Here is a 17,779-nt window from a genome sequence, read left to right on the forward strand (position 1 = left end):
CCTCCTATAACTTTCACACACTCTCCTCCTCCTATAACTTTTATTCTCCTCCTCCTATAACTTTCACTCTCCTCCTATAACTTTCACACACTCTCCTCCTCCTATACCTTTCACACTCTCTCCTCCTATAACTTTCACTCTCCTCCCATAACTTTCAGTCTTCTCCTCCTATAACTTTCACAAACTCCCCTCCTTCTATAACTTGCACACTCAGTGATGGTCAAAACAACACACAAACTGGTTAATCACATCAACAACCAATCCTTTTATTGTGTTTGTGCATGACCTTTTCCCCCACAGATCCAATGAGGAGCGAGCTGATTGAGTGAGCTGATGAACACTGATGACCTGCTAGCCAATAATTATGTGCTCTTGTGACATCATATCCAGTGCTGGTTTATGTGTCGAGTAATGGCTTTCTCAACAGGTTGTTAGGCTTTTCACACTACTGAGCCGAGCCACTGTAGTTGCTGGAACCGTGCTGGAAAATAAATGATCAGAGCCAGCACAGTACAGTCCTATAGTGTGAATCTGGCTTAAGTGCTGATTTGGCTCTATACTCCAAACCAAAGGAATGAGAGAGAGGAAATGGGAGTGGTGAAGAAGAAGCGAAACATATCCGACCCAACGGACACCAACACCTTGTCTATTATTGCACACATCTAGTTAACCAATGCCACATAGTTAATGTATGTAAGTCATTGGATAAGCTATATCGCTTGATAATAAGGTGCTAAATGATTAAAAACAACATCAACATTGCATTGATATTTTTAAAAGCCATATAGTATATCTAACAACGAACAAGAGTATCAATGCAGACAGGAATTCCACAAGCACACATTAGCATATCAAAATAAATAATGTTTCTGATTATGGTTTATCTTTGACTTGAAGGTCTTATTAAAGGAATCATTGTACAGGTGGTGTTGTGTTCCATGCAAGAATGATGTTACAGACAAATCTGCAGAGGGAATTATTGTGCACAGAATCAAACATGGGACGCTCATAGGAGAATTGCTTCCTTTGGGGAAGATGATGTCAATAATTACTCATGAGTCATGACATTCTGAAGTGTAATGCTTTACAAAGACATGGACTGGATAAGGATCGGGACAGTTTACTCCTTCCCTTAGAAATCCAAAGTTGAAACATCTACAAATTCTGCAGGTGCAATAAACCTACTAGGTCCTCTCTAATCAAACCTTAAACTCAGCGCACTGGAGAGCCTAAAGATCAACGTTTGGACATGACTTGATGAGTCTTCTTGACCCCTAACCAGCTAGAATCTCATGGAATGTCTTATGAATCAATAGTAAAGCATAATTATGTTGTCTATGTGATATTAAAACAGTCTCAGACTGGACGTCACCTGAATGTAACCAATCAAATGCTTATTTTATTTGATGTTACTTGCAGGCCATGACTTGACTAGGACCAGTCAACCCAGATTGACCTGAAGTTGAACACTGAAGTTGCTACCTGACCTTGACCACAGCATAACGGCTGCAGAGGGTTGACCACACAGAATTGTCAGGCATCGACAGTCATGGCCAATACAGACTTCTCTCAAACATGCACAGCCGTTATCTCTCACAGTGGTCTTGGTCTGTTACTAGTCACTCATAGTGAGACAAGACAGCCAAGACACCTAACAACCAGTGGTGTAAAGTACTTCAGTAAAAATACTTTAAATTATTACTTATGTCATTTTTTTGGGTATCTATACTTCACTATTTATATTTTTACTATTTATATATTTAACTGTTACTTCACTACATTCCTCAAGAAAATAATGTACTTTGTACTCCACACATTTTACCTGACACCCAAAAGTACATGTTTGTGACGGACTCACAAAGGCATCTTTTGGAAATGATGTCTGAGTGTTGGAGTGTGCCCCCGGCTATCCATACAATGGATGCCCCTGGCCATCCATACAATTTAAAAACAAGAAAAATGTGCAGCCTGCTTTTAAAAAAACTTTTACTTGAGTAACTTTCTATTAAGGTATCTATACTTCTACTCAAGTATGACATTGGGGACTTTTTCCACCACTGCTAACAACTCAGTCAACCTTTCATGTCAACCAAGCACAGGTCAAGTCTTAGGGCAGCACATCATAACACCATGTCTAGGGGGAATAAAAGGTTCCGAATTTATGGAATGGAATCTGGAATGAGAGAAAGCAAAGCTTCAACAAGGAAATGCAGTCGGAGCCGAGTCAACCTGTGTCATGGAATATGGGCATACATTCCACATTTCCTGAGTTTAGACTCCGTTTGTGATATATACCTGAAGCAAGGCCAGACGCAATGGAGACTGTGCAACGGGTTGTTGCGGCCATTTAGAATTTTCTTCTTTATGTCTTTTTCCCCCACTTTTTTGATTATTCTTTTCATGTTTCAAAGGAGGTTTGGAAACATAACCTGGATTGTGTAAACATAAATCCTGAACATTTTCTTCCTTTCTCTGTTACTGTACATAACATAACACAGCAATACACCGTTTTCTATTTAAACAAGCGTTGTTTTTTTTCTTTTCACAAGATATATAATGTGTAATATGGTGTACAGAGCTTATTCATACTGTGGAGAATGTCAAAACAGAACACAATAACACATAAGTTAAAGAGATTCTCCGGTACTTTTGTATCATTTTTAGCCAGTAGTTCTGAAAGTAGCACACACGAGCCAAAAGTAGTCCCTGAAAATTGCGTACTACTTCACATATGCGATTGATCTCTCTCTCGCTGAGCCATTAGGTCCAACCTGCAATTTTCATTGGATAACATTAGCTGTCGTTCAAATGCCAGGGGCTGAAGCTCATTGGCTAGAACTCGAATTGCTAGGGGGCTGGCTGGCCTATGTGGGGGAAATGTAGAAGAAATGGCGCAGCACATCTTCAAGAAAATAGTGGCTTTCAAACTAGGAATTTCGTGGCTAATTGAGGGAAGACAGTAATTATGCTCATAGATTATGCATGTATGATCCACACATTGAAACATCCAGCCCAAAGCGGAAGGTTTAAAATATACTTTTTTAGTTGGCAAAGTACCGGAGCATGTCTTTAATCTTAAACACACTGCCAGTTTAAAACGCATGCCCCTTATCCAAAGTGTCTAATTTTCTTCCCATCCATCCCATGCCAGCGTCCAATATCTCTACTTATTACGTGCTGTTAAAGAACATCATGTCTATCTCTGACAGGAACAGTGCTTTAGGAATAGGCTAGGAACATGTGGGACACTTGTCTTTGTTTTCTCAGTTGTTTGTTGTTGTTGTTGTCGTCATCATCAGGTACATTGTTGCTAGCACTACGCCATGCAGAGTAAGTACAGTTCAGCAGAGACAGAGAGGAGGGGAGGTAATTTAGAGAAAGGAGACCAGACTTCAGTGATGATGATGATGATGGTGGTGGGGACGTAATAATCAAATTAATAATAGCAATAAGAAACAGAACCATGTGACAGAGGCCAGCTCTGCCCAGGTCTAGCTGACGGCCAGGCTGTCTGTCTGAAGGGCAGTCTCTAGTGTCTCCCCCTGCTGGGGAGAGGTGGGCGTTGCAGGAGCAGCTTCCTCGGGGGTGGGAGCGTCGTCTGTGCTGGTGGAGGTGTGGACCTGAGAGGGGAGGACACGGCAGAATGCAGACATCATTGAGCTGGGGCCGGCCTCGGGGTCATCATCGGGGTGAGAGGTCACAGAGAGGTGCAGGGCACCGGGGGTCAGTCTGACGGGGCAGAAGGCGGAGCCGGTGGAGATGAAGTTGACCTTGTTCTTGTCGGGGCAGGAGAAGAGAGGGACGGAGGCTGACTGCCTGGAGCTGGACAGGGAAAGGGAAAGGAAGAGACAACGTGTTAACTCTTTTCATGACATGTAACTGACCTTCAGTATCAACCACTTGGAAAATGTGGTGCCATAAAAGAGATCCTAAAAAAATCTAATCAAACCCTCCTGGACCAGGTTCCTGGTCTCTTGCTGTACTTACCTCATTTCCTCAAACACCTTGATCTTCTCACAGCCCTCTGGGGGTTCTCTCTTGAACATGTAGCTGTTGTTGGGTTTAGGAGACGAGGCAAACTTAGGCAGCGGAGAGCTACTGCCACTGTCTGTAGACAGAGACAATGGTCAGAAACGGTCAGACACAAACACAGTCCAAGGTGGGAGTTCAGAGCCGTGCTCAAGGGCACAACAGCAGGATGGACAATGGAGGCCTTGCCCTTGGTCTGAGATGGAATTCTAACAGTCCTACCTTTATCCCTGTCGTAGAGCAGATCGTCAGTGGAGTAAGGGCTGCCCCCGTGTGAGCCGGACCCCGGGGGGCAGGCAGGAGAAGGACAGGGGGACAGGCTGGAACTACTGCTGGAGCGGCCAGGGACAGAGGGAGTCTGTGTGTCCACACTGCGGGTACTGCTGCTACGCTGTTGGGGGGGAAAGGGGGCTCGCCGCCCGTCTGGTACCTCCAACACCTGGGGATTGCAGGGGGATGAGGAGGGTGGAGGGGGGAGAGAGAGCAAGATGTTGGTCAGTAAATATTTGCAAGTAATAGGATTGACAGAGACACAACAGGTGAATGAATGGTTGCGTTTGTGTGCGTGTTTACTCCTCTGAAGTCTGATGTCAATATGCGTAAATCTGAAGACTGAAGTCAATATGCGTAAATATGAAGTGTAAATATGCAGCCTTGTCTCATAGACTAGACGTAAAATAGTAATTGTAAATCCGGGACACTCAAATGAGTATGATATGTTATGTTTGGTATGGTTACATAAGATAGGTTACTTAAGGCAAAAAACTAAAGGAGGGTGGTTGGTCTGGGTGTATAACGCAAACGTCTAGCCACCCAAAGGTTATGTGTTCAAATCTCAAGTTAGCGTTAGCCACCTAGCTAGAGTTAGCAACAACAAATTGCAATTCTTAATAACATATCATATGATAATGGAGGATGGACATCCACAAATTAATACATACCATATGAAACGTAACATATCATACTAAATTAATTGTCTCTGATTTACGTACAGAATAATACGAAATGCTCTGAGTCCAGGTTGAAATAAGTGATCGTATATGTCTAACAGTCCGTTCCCCCACCTTGAGCTCTTCCTTCTCTCCGTTATTGTCTCTGATGAAGACCTTCTCCAGCTCGTGGTTGATTCCCTCCATGCTGCTGGGCACTCTGGTGATGGATGACTTGGGCACTGTCATGTTGGACATCTGAGATGACTTAGACATGCAGGACCACTGCAGGGACACAACCACAGAGAGAGACTTATACATATTATAAGAAGCACAGTTTTTGTGATTAAGCTTCACTGGCATGTTGGGTTGGCGAGGGCGCAGAGTTTGAACTTCTGGGCCGATTGCATTGGTTCCACTCTGCCAAACAAGCTAAACACACCGTTTTATTTTAACTCAGGTTTGGATGGCAGTATTGTGCCTCACCTGTGCTTGGTTGGCGGTGGTGTTGATGGTGTTGTTAGGTCCCTGTAAAGTAGACAGGCTGTCTTTGTCTCTTTGACACTGAGACTGACGACCTCCCTGCTGCTGTTTACTACCTCCACGCAGCTGCTGCCGGAGCTTGGCTATCTGCTGAGGAGAACAGAGGAGGAGGAGAGGAAGAGAGGAGGGGGAAGTGGAGAGGAGGAGAAGAGAGGGAGAAAGACAGACAAAGAGAGAAAATAAACATGGGGAAAGAGAGAGAAAGGAATAGTAGCATGTTAACAGCTGAACTTTGTCACGTGTAATGTAGCCTATTTCATCTTATCACGTTTTTGACACCAATATATCCACCAGGGGTCGCCGTAGCTCAGGGAAAAGCCCCGAGGCAGGCAGTGATTAATACATCAGATCACATGTAGAGCTGGAAATGTATTTTCTTTAACTAGGCAAGTCAGTTAAGAACAAATTATTTTTTGCAATGACGGCCTACACCGGCCAAACCCGGACGACTCTGGGCCAATTGTGCGCCACCCTATGGGACTCCCAATCACGGCCGGTTGTGGTAAAGCCTGGAATCGAACCAGGGTGTCTATAGTGACGCCTCTAGCACTGAGATGCAGTGCCTTAGACCGCTGCAACACTCGGGAGTTGTGCAGTCCCTACATACACTGTTCAAAAGTTTGGGGTCACTTAGAAATGTCCTTGTTTTTGAGTTGGAAAGAAAAAGCCATATCTCAGAATGGCCAATAAAAAGGAAAGATTAAGATGGGCAGAATAACACAGACACTGGACAGAGGAAGATTCGAAAAAAGTGTTATGGATTATAGGTCGACCGATTATGAGTTTTAAATTGGTAAATTATTTCAATTATTAGAGATTATTGCAGGACCAAAAAAAGCCGACACCGATTCATCGGACGATTTTTATATATATATATATATATTTGTAATAATGACAATTACAACAATAATGAATGAATGAACACTTTAATTTTAACTTAATATAATACACAAATAAAATATATTTAGTCTCAAATAAATAATGAAACATGTTCAATTTGGTTTAAATAATGCAAAAACACAAGTGTTGGAGAAGAAAGTAAAAGTGCAATATGTGCCATGTAAAAAAGCTAATGTTTAAGTTCCTTGCTCAGAACATGAGAAAGCTGGTGGTTCAATATTCCCTGTTCTAAAATATTCCCAGTTAAGAAGTTTTAGGTTGTAGTTATTATAGGAATTTCTCTCTATACCATTTGTATTTCATATACCGTAGACTATTGTATGTTCTTATAGGCACTTTAGCATTGCCAGCCTAGTCTCGGGAGTTGATAGGCTTGAGGTCATAAACAGAGCTGTGCTCAAGCATTGCTAAGAGCTGCTGGCAAACACAGTAAAGTGCTGTTTGAATGAATACTTACATGCCTGCTGCTGCCTACTACCGCTCAGTCAGACTGCTCTATCAAATATAAAATCATAGACTTAATTATAATATAATAAACACAGAAATACGAGCCTTTGGTCATTAATATGGTCAAATACAGAAACTATCATTTTGAAAACAAAATGTTTATTCTTTCAGTGAAATACGGAACTGTTCTGTATTTTATCGAACGGGCGGCAATCCTAAGTCTAAATATTGCTGTTACATTGCACAACCTTCAATGTTATGTCATAATTATGTAAAGGAAAAAGGAAACCGCACTATTCTGGCAAATTAATTACAGTCCTTGTTAGGAAGAAATGGTCGCATATACCCTGACTCTGCGTGCACTGAACGCAAGAGAAGTGACACAATTTCCCTAGTTAATATTGCCTGCAACATTCATTTATTTTAACTGAAAAAATATATACTTCTGTGTATTGATTTTAAGAAAAGTATTGATGTTTATGGTTAGGTCCATTTGTGCAACGATTGTGCTTTTTTTGCGAATGCGCTTTTGTTAAATCATCACCCGTTTGGCGAAGTTGAAGTAGGCTATGATTCGATGATAAATTAACAGGCACCGTATTGATTATATGCAACGCAGAACAAGCTAGTTAACCTGTTGAAACTCTAGGGGCGCAATTTCATTTTTGGATGAAAAACGTTCCCGTTTTAAACAAGATATTTTGTCACAAAAAGATGCTCAACTATGCATATAATTGATAGCTTTCGAAAGAAAACACTCTGACGTGTCCAGAACTGCAAAGATATTTTCTGTGCGTGCCCTAGAACGTGAGCTTCAGGCAAAACCAATATGAGACGGCATCCAGGAAATGAGCAGGATTTTTGAGGCTCTGTTTTCCATTGCCTCCTTATATGGCTGTGAATGCGAGAGGAGTAAGTCTGCCCTTTCTGTCGTTTCCCCAAGATGTCTGCAGCATTGTGACGTATTTGTAGGCATATCATTGGAAGATTGACCATAAGAGACCACATTTACCAGGTGTCCGCCCGGTGTCCTGCGCCGAAATTGGTGCGCAAAAGTCAGCTGCAAGTATTTTTCCACAGAATTCAGAGGAGAATGCAGGCTTCTACGAACGATATATCAATGAAGAGATATGTGGAAAAAACACCTTGAGGATTGATTCCAAACAACGTTTGCCATGTTTCAGTCGATATTATGGAGTTAATTCGGAAAAAGTTTGACGTTGTAGGTGACTGAATTTTCGGTTCGTTTCGGTAGCCAAATGTGATGTACAAAACGGAACGATTTCTCCTACACACAGACGCTTTCAGGAAAAACTGAGCATTTGGTATGTAACTGAGAGTCTCCTCATTGAAAACATCCGAAGCTCTTCAAAGGTAAATTATTTTATTTATTTGGTTATCTGGTTTTTGTGAAAATGTTGCGTGCTAAATGCTACTCAAAATGCTAAGCTAGCTTAGCATACTCTTACACAAATTAGTCAATTGCTATGGTTCAAAGCATATTTTGAAAATCTGAGATGACAGTGTTGTTAAAAAAAGGCTAAGTTTGAGAGCAGGCACATTATTTTCATTTTATTTGCGATTTTCAGAAATCGTTAACGTTGCGTTATGCTAATGAGCCTGAGGCTTTAGTCACGATCCCGGATCCGGGATGGGGAGTTTCAACAGGTTAACCTAGTAATATCATCAACCACGTGTAGTTTACTAGTGATTATGTGAAGATTGATAGTTTTTTATAAGATAGGTTTAATGCTAGATAGTAACTTACCTTGGCTCCTTGCTGCACTCATGTAACAGGTAGTCAGCCTGCCACGCAGTTTCCTTATGGATTGCAATGTAATCGGCCATAATCGGAGTCCAAAAAGGCCGATTCCTGATTGTTATGAAAACTTGAAATTGGCCCTAATTAATCGGCCAGGCCGATTAATCGATCAACCTCTAGTTCGGATCACAAAGAAGAACATTCGTGAGACGCAGAAAAAATAGAAAGATGCTGGATGAGTGCTTGACGCCATCTGTCAAGCATGGTGGAGGCAATGTGATGGTCTGGGGGTGCTTTGGTGGTGGTAAAGTGGGAGATTTGTACAGGGTAAAAGTTATCTTGAAGAAGGAAGGCTATCACTCCATTTTGCAATGCCATGCCATACCCTGTGGACGGCGCTGAATTGGGGTCTGAATTGGGGCCTCCTACAACTGGACAATGACCCAAGCACAGCTCCAAACTATGCAAGAACTATTTAGTGGCCAGCAGAGACACCAGATCTCAACCCTATTGGGCAGGTTGTGGGAGCAGCTTGACCGTATGGTACGTAAGAAGTGTCCATCAAGTCAATCCAACTTGTGGGAGGTGTTTCAGGAAGCATGGGGTGAAATCTCTTCAGATTACCTCAACAAATTGACAGCTAGAATGCTAAAGGTCTGCAAGACTGTAATTACTGCAAATGTAGGATTCTTTGACGAAAGCAAAGTTTGGAGGACACAATTATTATTTCAATTAAAAATCATTATTTAAAACCTTGTCAACGTCTTGACTATATTTCCTATTCATTTTGTAACTCATTTAATGTATGTTTTCATGGAAAACAAGGACATTTTTAAGTGACCCCAAACTTTTGAATGGTAGTGTCCATCTAAAGGAGTGTGGAAGGAAGGCGACTAGCTGGCAGGCTAGTCATTGATCTAATAGCTAAAGGAAGAATCCATAAAACATAAAACGAGCACACAGACTGGGTTAATTTGAGTATGCAAACACATCTCGAAAGGCCATTTACGATGTAGACAATATGTTTCATTTGCATGGTGCCATTCACACCTTTGAAAGCCCCACAGACGGTGCTAAATGCATCTAACAGAAGATATGAGAGTGTATTGGCTTCCTTATCTGGTTTGAGAATCTCCTATGCTCTGACCAATAAGGACAAATGGCTAGAACTCCTGTCTTGTGTGGCTCTAGATATATACTTGACCCAAATCTTTGTCTTTATAATTCTGCATCCATATTAGCCCACAGAGGAAAGTTCCAATTGCCAAAATAGCCTGTTGAACTCTCAGAAAAGTGGGGGCCTTTCTATATCAGATGTAAGCACAGTACAGTTAATGGCAAATCAGATAAACAGTTGCTTGCCACATGGTAGCCATCTTATTCTTATTATGTATGCAGCATCTCACTACCAGCCAGGACAAGCCCAGACATGTTATTTTTCTTGCGCCTTTACACAGAAGTCATTGTAGACTCAGTCTACTTCCGGCGCCGACAGAGATGGCAGCCTCGCTTCGCGTTCCTAGGAAACTATGCAGTTTTTTGTTTTTTACATTAGTACCCCAGGTCATCTTAGGTTTCATTACATACAGTCGAGAAGAACTACTGAATATAAGAGCAGCGTCAACTCACCATCAGTACGACCAAGAATATGACTTTCGCGAAGCGGATCCTGTGTTCTGCCTTTAACCCAGGATAACGGAATGGATCCCAGCCGGCGACCCAAAAAAACAACGTCATAAAAGAGGGAAACGAGGCGTTCTTCTGGTCAGACTCCGGAGACGGGCACATCGTGCACCACTCCCTAGCATTCTTCTCGCCAATGTCCAGTCTCTTGGCAACAAGGTTGATGAAATCCGAGCAAGGGTAGCATTCCAGAGGGACATCAGAGACTGTAACGTTCTTTGCTTCACGGAAACATGGCTCACTGGAGAGACGCTATCGGAGTCGGTGCAGCCAGCTGGTTTCTCCACGCATCGCGTTGACAGAAACAAACATCTTTCTGGTAAGAAGAGGGGTGGGGGCGTATGCCTTATGGCTAACGAGACGTGGTGTGATCACGAAAACATACAGGAACTCAAATCCTTCCGTTCACCTGATTTAGAATTCCTCACAATCAAATGTCGACCGCATTATCTACCAAGAGAATTCTCTTTGATTATAATCACAGCTGTATATATTCCCCCCCAAGCAGACACATCGATGGCTCTGTACGAACTTTATTTGACTCTTTGCAAACTGGAATCCATACATCCTGAGGCTGCATTCATTGTAGCTGGGGATTTTAACAAGGCTAATCTGAAAACAAGACTCCCTAAATTGTATCAGCATATCGATTGCGCAACCAGGGCTGGCAAAACCTTGGATCATTGCTATTCTAACTTCCGCGAGGCATATAAGGCCCTGCCCCGCCCTCCTTTCGGAAAAGCTGACCACGACTCCATTTTGTTGATCCCTGCCTACAGACAGAAACTAAAACAAGAAGCTCCCATGCTGAGGTCTGTCCAGCGCTGGTCTGACCAATCTGATTCCACACTCGAAGACTGCTTCCATCACGTGGACTGGGATATGTTTCGTATTGCGTCAGACAACAACATAGACGATTACGCTGATTCGGTGTGTGAGTTCATTAGAACGTGCGTTGAAGATGTCGTTACCATAACAACGATTAAAACATTCCCAAACCAGAAACCGTGGATTTATGGAAGCATTCGCGTGAAACTGAAAGCTCGAGCCACTTCTTTTAATCAGGGCAAGGTGACCGGAAACATGACTGAATACAAACAATGCAGCTGTTCCCTCCGCAAGGCAATCAAACAAGCTAAGTGTCAGTATAGAGACAAAGTAGATTCTCAATTCAACGGCTCAGACACAAGAGGTATGTGGCAGGGTCTACAGTCAATCAAGGATTACAAAAAGAAAACCAGCCCCGTCACGGACCAGGATGTCTTGCTCCCAGGCAGACTAAATAACTGTTTTGCCCGCTTTGAGGACAATACAGTGCCACTGACACGGCCAGCAACGAAAACATGCGGACTCTCCTTCACTGCAGCCGAGGTGAGTAAAACATTTAAACGTGTTAACCCTCGCAAGGCTGCAGGCCCAGACGACATCCCCAGCCGCGCCCTCAGAGCATGCGCAGACCAGCTGGCTGGTATGTTTACGGACATATTCAATCAATCCCTATACCAGTCTGCTGTTCCCACATGCTTCAAGAGGGCCACCATTGTTCCTGTTCCCAAGAAAGCTAAGGTAACTCAGCTAAACGACTACTGCCCTGTAGCACTCACTTCCGTCATCATGAAGTGCTTTGAGAGACTAGTCAAGGTCCATATCACCTCCACCCTACCTGACAGCCTAGACCCACTCCAATTTGCTTACCGCCCAAATAGGTCCACAGACGATGCAATCTCAACCACACTGCACACTGCCCTAACCCATCTGGGCAAGAGGAATACCTATGTGAGAATGCTGTTCATCGACTACAGCTCGGCATTTAACACCATAGTACGCTCCAAGCTCGTCATCAAGCTCGAGACCCTGGGTCTCGACCCCGCCCTGTGCAACTGGGTACTGGACTTCCTGACGGGCCGCCCCCAGGTGGTGAGGGTAGGCAACAACATCTCCACCCCGCTGATCCTCAACACGGGGCCCCACAAGGGTGCGTTCTGAGCCCTCTCCTGTACTCCCTGTTCACCCACGACTGCGTGGCCACGCACGCCTCCAACTCAATCATCAAGTTTGCGGACGTCACAATAGTGGTAGGCTTGATTACCATCAACGACGAGACGGCCTACAGGGAGGAGGTGAGGGCCCTCGGAGTGTGGTGTCAGGAAAATAACCTCACACTCAACGTCAACAAAACTAAGGAGATGATTGTGGACTTCAGGAAACAGCAGAGGGAACACCCCCCTATCCACATCGATGGAACAGTAGTGGAGAGGGTATTAAGTTAAGTTCCTCGGCATACACATCACAGACAAACTGAATTGGTCCACCCACACAGACAGCATCGTGAAGAAGGCGCAGCAGCGCCTCTTCAACCTCAGGAGGCTGAAGAAATTTGGCTTGTCACCAAAAGCACTCACAAACTTCTACAGATGCACAATCGAGAGCATCCTGGCGGGCTGTATCACCGCCTGGTACGGCAACTACTCCGCCCACAACCGTAAGGCTCTCCATATGGTAGTGAGGTCTGCACAATGCATCACTGGGGGCAATCTACCTGCCCTCCAGGACACCTACACCACCCGATGTCACAGGAAGGCCATAAAGATCATTAAGGACAACAACCACCCGAGCCACTGCCTGTTCACCCCGCTATCATCCAGAAGGCGAGGTCAGTACTGGTGCATCAAAGCTGGGACCGAGAGACTGAAAAACAGCTTCTATCTCAAGGCCATCAGGCTGTTAAACAGCCACCACTAACATTGAGTGGCTGCTGCCAACACACTGACTCAACTCCAGCCACTTTAATAATGGGAATTGATGGGAAATGATGTAAAATATATCACTAGCCACTTTAAACAATGCTACCTAATATAATGTTTACATACCCTACATTATTCATCTCATATGTATACGTATATACTGTACTCTATATCGTCTACTGCATCTTTATGTAATACATGTATCACTAGCCACTTTAACTATGCCACTTTGTTTACATACTCATCTCATATGTATATACTGTACTCGATACCATCTACTGTATCTTGCCTATGCTGCTCTGTACCATCACTCATTCATATATCTTTATGTACATATTCTTTATCCCCTTACACTTGTGTGTATAAGACAGTAGTTTTGGAATTGTTAGTTAGATTACTTGTTGGTTATTACTGCATTGTCGGAACTAGAAGCACAAGCATTTCGCTACACTTGTATTAACATCTGCTAACCATGTGTATGTGACAAATAAAATGTTATTTGATTTGATAGTAGCACAACACAGGTCACCTTTTACACCAGCAAGACATGCTATGGTGGAAGAAGATAAAGGATGGTTTGTGTAAATGCATTGTGAAACATTGTGAAACATTCCACCAAGTCTTTTTACTATAGAAACAAAACACAAACACCCAGCCTAACAGGAGGCTCTGTCTGAATGGACAGGCTGATACGTGATCCACTTTCTTTAGCCATCATGAACCTGGTGCACTCAACAGTTAGTCAGCTTCCAGATATAAAGAATCAGTAGGTGATAATAGGCCAAATATCTCCTATAAGGCCGTGTCCAAAATAAAGACAGTAAAAAAAAGAAAAAAAGACAACATGTATTATAAAATATGTTGCTCAACTGCTTTATGCCAGCACAGTAGCTAACTGAAAACAGGTAGTGCACAGTAGCTAACTGAAAACAGGTAGTGCACAGTAGCTAACTGAAAACAGGTAGTGCACAGTAGTTAACTGAAAACAGGTAGTGCACAGTAGCTAAATGAAAACAGGTAGTGCCCAGTAGCTAACTGAAAACAGGTAGTGCACAGTAGCTAACTGAAAACAGGTAGTGCACAGTAGCTAACTGAAAACAGGTAGTGCACAGTAGCTAACTGAAAACAGGTAGTGCACAGTAGCTAACTGAAAACAGGTAGTGCACAGTAGCTAACTGAAAACAGGTAGTGCACAGTAGCTAACTGAAAACAGGTAGTGCACAGTAGCTAACTGAAAACAGGTAGTGCACAGTAGCTAACTGAAAACAGGTAGTGCACAGTAGCTAACTGAAAAGCCAGTCAGCAGCAGTGACAAAGTATGAATGTGTTCGTTGTCTGGCAGCATGACATGGCAAGTCAACAAACATGTTGTCCCTGCGACATTGCTGTGTGTGTGCGTGCGCGGGTGTGTGTGAGTTGTAAGACATTAAGCTGGCCTGGGCAGCACTTTACACACGGCTGAAAGTGGAGCGAGTACATCCTATATAACGCTGAGGAAATAAGATCACAACAAGAGTTAAGTGACAGGAAGTGTTTGTAAATAATGAGGTCTATGAGGTTAGGATTACTGTGGATTACAGTCGCTTAATAACACTGGGATCTCTTGAGGTTATATAGCCCTAACTGAAGGAGACTTCAACTCAACCCTTCTGCACTGCAGCTCCACTACAGCCCCAAGCTCCACTACTAGCACTAAGGAACATGCCTCAACACCACTATTTTAGCTGTTCTCCAGCTGCTAAACTAGGACGGTGAGAGAAAACAGAGAGAGACAAACAGAGATGGAGACAGAAAGGGGAGAGAAAGAATGAAAGAAAGAAAGAAAGAAAGAAAGAGAGAGGTTAAAAATGAAACAGGAATCCGAGGCCTGCCTGGCTGTCTTTCCTGTCCATAAATTGCCTGTTGGGTTATGTGTCTGGTTAGTTAACGAGGGAGATAGATAGTGTTATCTGCCTCCTCCCTGCCTGTGACATTATAGCACCAGGGTGGAGCTGAGAGGGGATGATAAGACAACGACCGCCCGGCCCGGCGCGACGCTCTGTCTCTGACACCCAGCATTAGAACAGACCAAGCCTTGAGCATGCGGAAGTCTGAGGTCAGACAGGAAGTTATATATAGAAGGTGGTACCTTGTGGAGAGAGAGAGAAAGAGAGACGGATGGCAGGTGGTAGGCAGTTTCCTATAGACACTGATAACATTCTAGTATTGTCTTGTCAACTTCAAGCCATCTCAACATGGCAGAATCTACGTCTGGATTAAAGGAGGATGACAGCAATGATACGGATACATAGTGTGCTGGGATAGCATATTCCATCAGTTTTACAGGGAGGCCTACTGTACAGTATGTTGTCATTGTTGATTTGAGAACCCCCTTGGTCCAACGGTCATTAGGAAAGTGCTGCAAGTTGTCGTTTCTTAAATAGGGTTTCTTGTGACATGTTTAAGTGTGGTGTGTGAGTGTGTACCTCTTTGAGCTGGTCGGCGCTGCCCCAAGACGCAGAGCGCTGGTGTGTGCTCCTCCTCTCTCCTGCTTCTTCACTCCAACATCCAGGTGTCTGGACACAACAAGGAAACGACCAATGATATCATGACCTAATTACCAACCTCTTATCCTCATTAGCCACGTCAATCATCATGATCATTATGGTCAGGAATAAAAGGCCTTTGCCCTAAGCCTAAACAGAGCTCTACTTTGCCATTTCAGATGTGCCCTTTGCAAAGGGTTAGGTTTGACATGGAAACCTTGATATGAGTACATCCTGTATAACAAGATCTAAAATGGAGCATAACTAGCCGTGAGTTGTGTGTGTCAGTTGACATCAGAACAAGGAGAGGTCTCTAAACGCCACAGCCTAGGTACAGCTACTGTGATGAAGAAGTTATTATGTCAACTGGACGGAGAGAAGCCCTTGCTTCGTCCCCTTGGTTACCCCTGGTCTGACCTGCTCCTGGAGCTGAGAGAGGCAAGGAGGAGGAAGAGAGGAGGAGGAAGACAAGTGTAAACAGGAGAAAAAGAGAGAAGAAGGGCTCTCCACACATGGCAGGCATCAGACAGGGATTAAATAGAGTGGGTGCTGTGATATAGATAGTCCTAGCTCTGTGTGTCTCTGCTTTCAAGAGGGCAGAGAGAGAGAGGAGAGAGACGAGAGAGAGAGAATGTACACTTCGAATAAAATACCAAGGTCAAGAACATTGGGAAGCAGCGGCACTCCAAAATGTTTTTTTTAAAACAAAGAGATCACCTAATTTCACCTTTTTATTGTGAAAAGCGTTTCAGCGGTTATTCTTTCATCAGAGCATCCGAGAATGTACACTGTAAGGGCCAATGGAAGTGCTAGGCCAGTGCTATAGCCAGAAGCGGTAGTAGATATTGTGAAGTGGTGAGTTGAGTTATTCTATTAATCTGTGGAGACTTCACATTTCAAAGGTTGTCCGCTGTAACCCGCTCAACACCATCATCAAGCCAGGCAGGAAACAGAGAGAGAAAGCTTTGAACATTGTCTTTTTCATCTCCTATTTAAGGGAAGAGGAGGGGGAGCACACACACACACACACACAAAAAAAAAAAAAACTGAGTTACACGCATGCGCACACATACACACACCATCTCCTCCCCTCTTTCAGTGGACAATATGTGACCACATACCGATCCCTGTTTGGTCCACCTTCCCTTCCCTGGTCCACCTTCCCTACGTGTAGATGTGGCAGATGTTTCCATGCATCTGGACAAAGAGCTGAAGTGAAGGAAAAGTGGAATGGACGGGTTGATTCATACAGTAAACCGGCTGCCAGGTTGAGTCCACAGTAATATGGTTTCTGGGATGATCTAGCAATGTGGCGTTTGGGTGGCCTGAGGAGCTTATTGGGCCCTGGTTGCCGAGCAGTGCAGTAAAAACAGGATGTAGGAGGTCATTATGGGATGTCATCTCTGGCTCCGGTGGTGTCATAACCCTGCTACTTCACTCTCACTGAGGCTGGCTCCCACACTAGACCCAGAGAAGAGAAATAAAAAACGAAAGGCCTAATCTACCCCTTTAATGACCAGTTTGAGGGATCCAGAATATTGGGCTGACACTGTAAAATCCTGTTCAACGCAGAAAGCAGAATGTCCATTAAAAGGAGTTTTAGTCCAGTTGAGGAATAGGTTTAACCTAACCTACTGGCCCAGTACACTCACTAGCCTGCACACTCAATCTTCCACACACAAATACTTCTTCTCTCTTGGCATAATCTTAGTGATATGTGTTTGGGCCTGTCTGTCATAACTTGGAAGGATGGTGTGGGAGTTGCAGGTCACAGCAATGTACAGAACAGAGCGAGGAAGAGGAGGAAGAAGAGGGGGAGGAGGAGACCATTCCAGGTCACAGACCCAAAGGCTGAGAATTACAGAAAATTACAAGGAAAAGGTGAAGAATGGAAGAAGGAGAAAGAGGAGCAGGAGGAGAGAAAGATGAGGGGGAAATTCCAGCCGCAGCAGGACTGGCAGCAACATGGCTCTGCACAAACAGTTGACTTCATCTGACAAGCAGAAGCCGTGTGTCACACAGACAGACAGGAGCTCGCATGTTCTCCACAATGACACCTTTGTGCTGCAGTGACACCCAGTGCCTACTTGTTCAAAACACAGAAGGCCCGGCAGGTCAATACAGAGAGTCAGGCTGGTTAATCTATTGTAAGTCTAGAGAGGCCCACATATGCGTAGTTGGTAAATCTCAAAGTGACTGACAGAAAGAGGGTGTATA

The 17,779-nt window shown here is 43.8% G+C and overlaps 1 protein-coding gene across 3 annotated transcripts in view; it reads right to left on the reverse strand.

Annotated features, from left to right (window-relative positions):
* Positions 1–241: 241 nt before the first annotated feature.
* Positions 242–17,779, reverse strand: part of glcci1a (glucocorticoid induced 1a) — a 40,070-nt gene continuing 22,532 nt past the window's right edge. For 2 of the 3 annotated variants that reach the window (XM_064980052.1, XM_064980050.1), the window contains exons 3-8: positions 15,503–15,592; positions 5,445–5,591; positions 5,094–5,243; positions 4,252–4,468; positions 3,988–4,108; positions 242–3,822 (exon numbers count right to left, since the gene is read on the reverse strand). In XM_064980052.1, the coding sequence (XP_064836124.1) occupies positions 3,492–3,822; positions 3,988–4,108; positions 4,252–4,468; positions 5,094–5,243; positions 5,445–5,591; positions 15,503–15,592 (1,056 nt within the window). In that variant the 3' untranslated portion in view covers positions 242–3,491. The remainder of the gene's footprint in view (positions 3,823–3,987; positions 4,109–4,251; positions 4,469–5,093; positions 5,244–5,444; positions 5,592–15,502; positions 15,593–17,779) is intronic. The other variant, XM_064980051.1, reaches the window with a different exon arrangement.

The sequence above is a fragment of the Oncorhynchus masou genome, chromosome 12, assembly GCF_036934945.1.
Source record: "Oncorhynchus masou masou isolate Uvic2021 chromosome 12, UVic_Omas_1.1, whole genome shotgun sequence".
Lineage (NCBI taxonomy): Eukaryota > Metazoa > Chordata > Actinopteri > Salmoniformes > Salmonidae > Oncorhynchus > Oncorhynchus masou.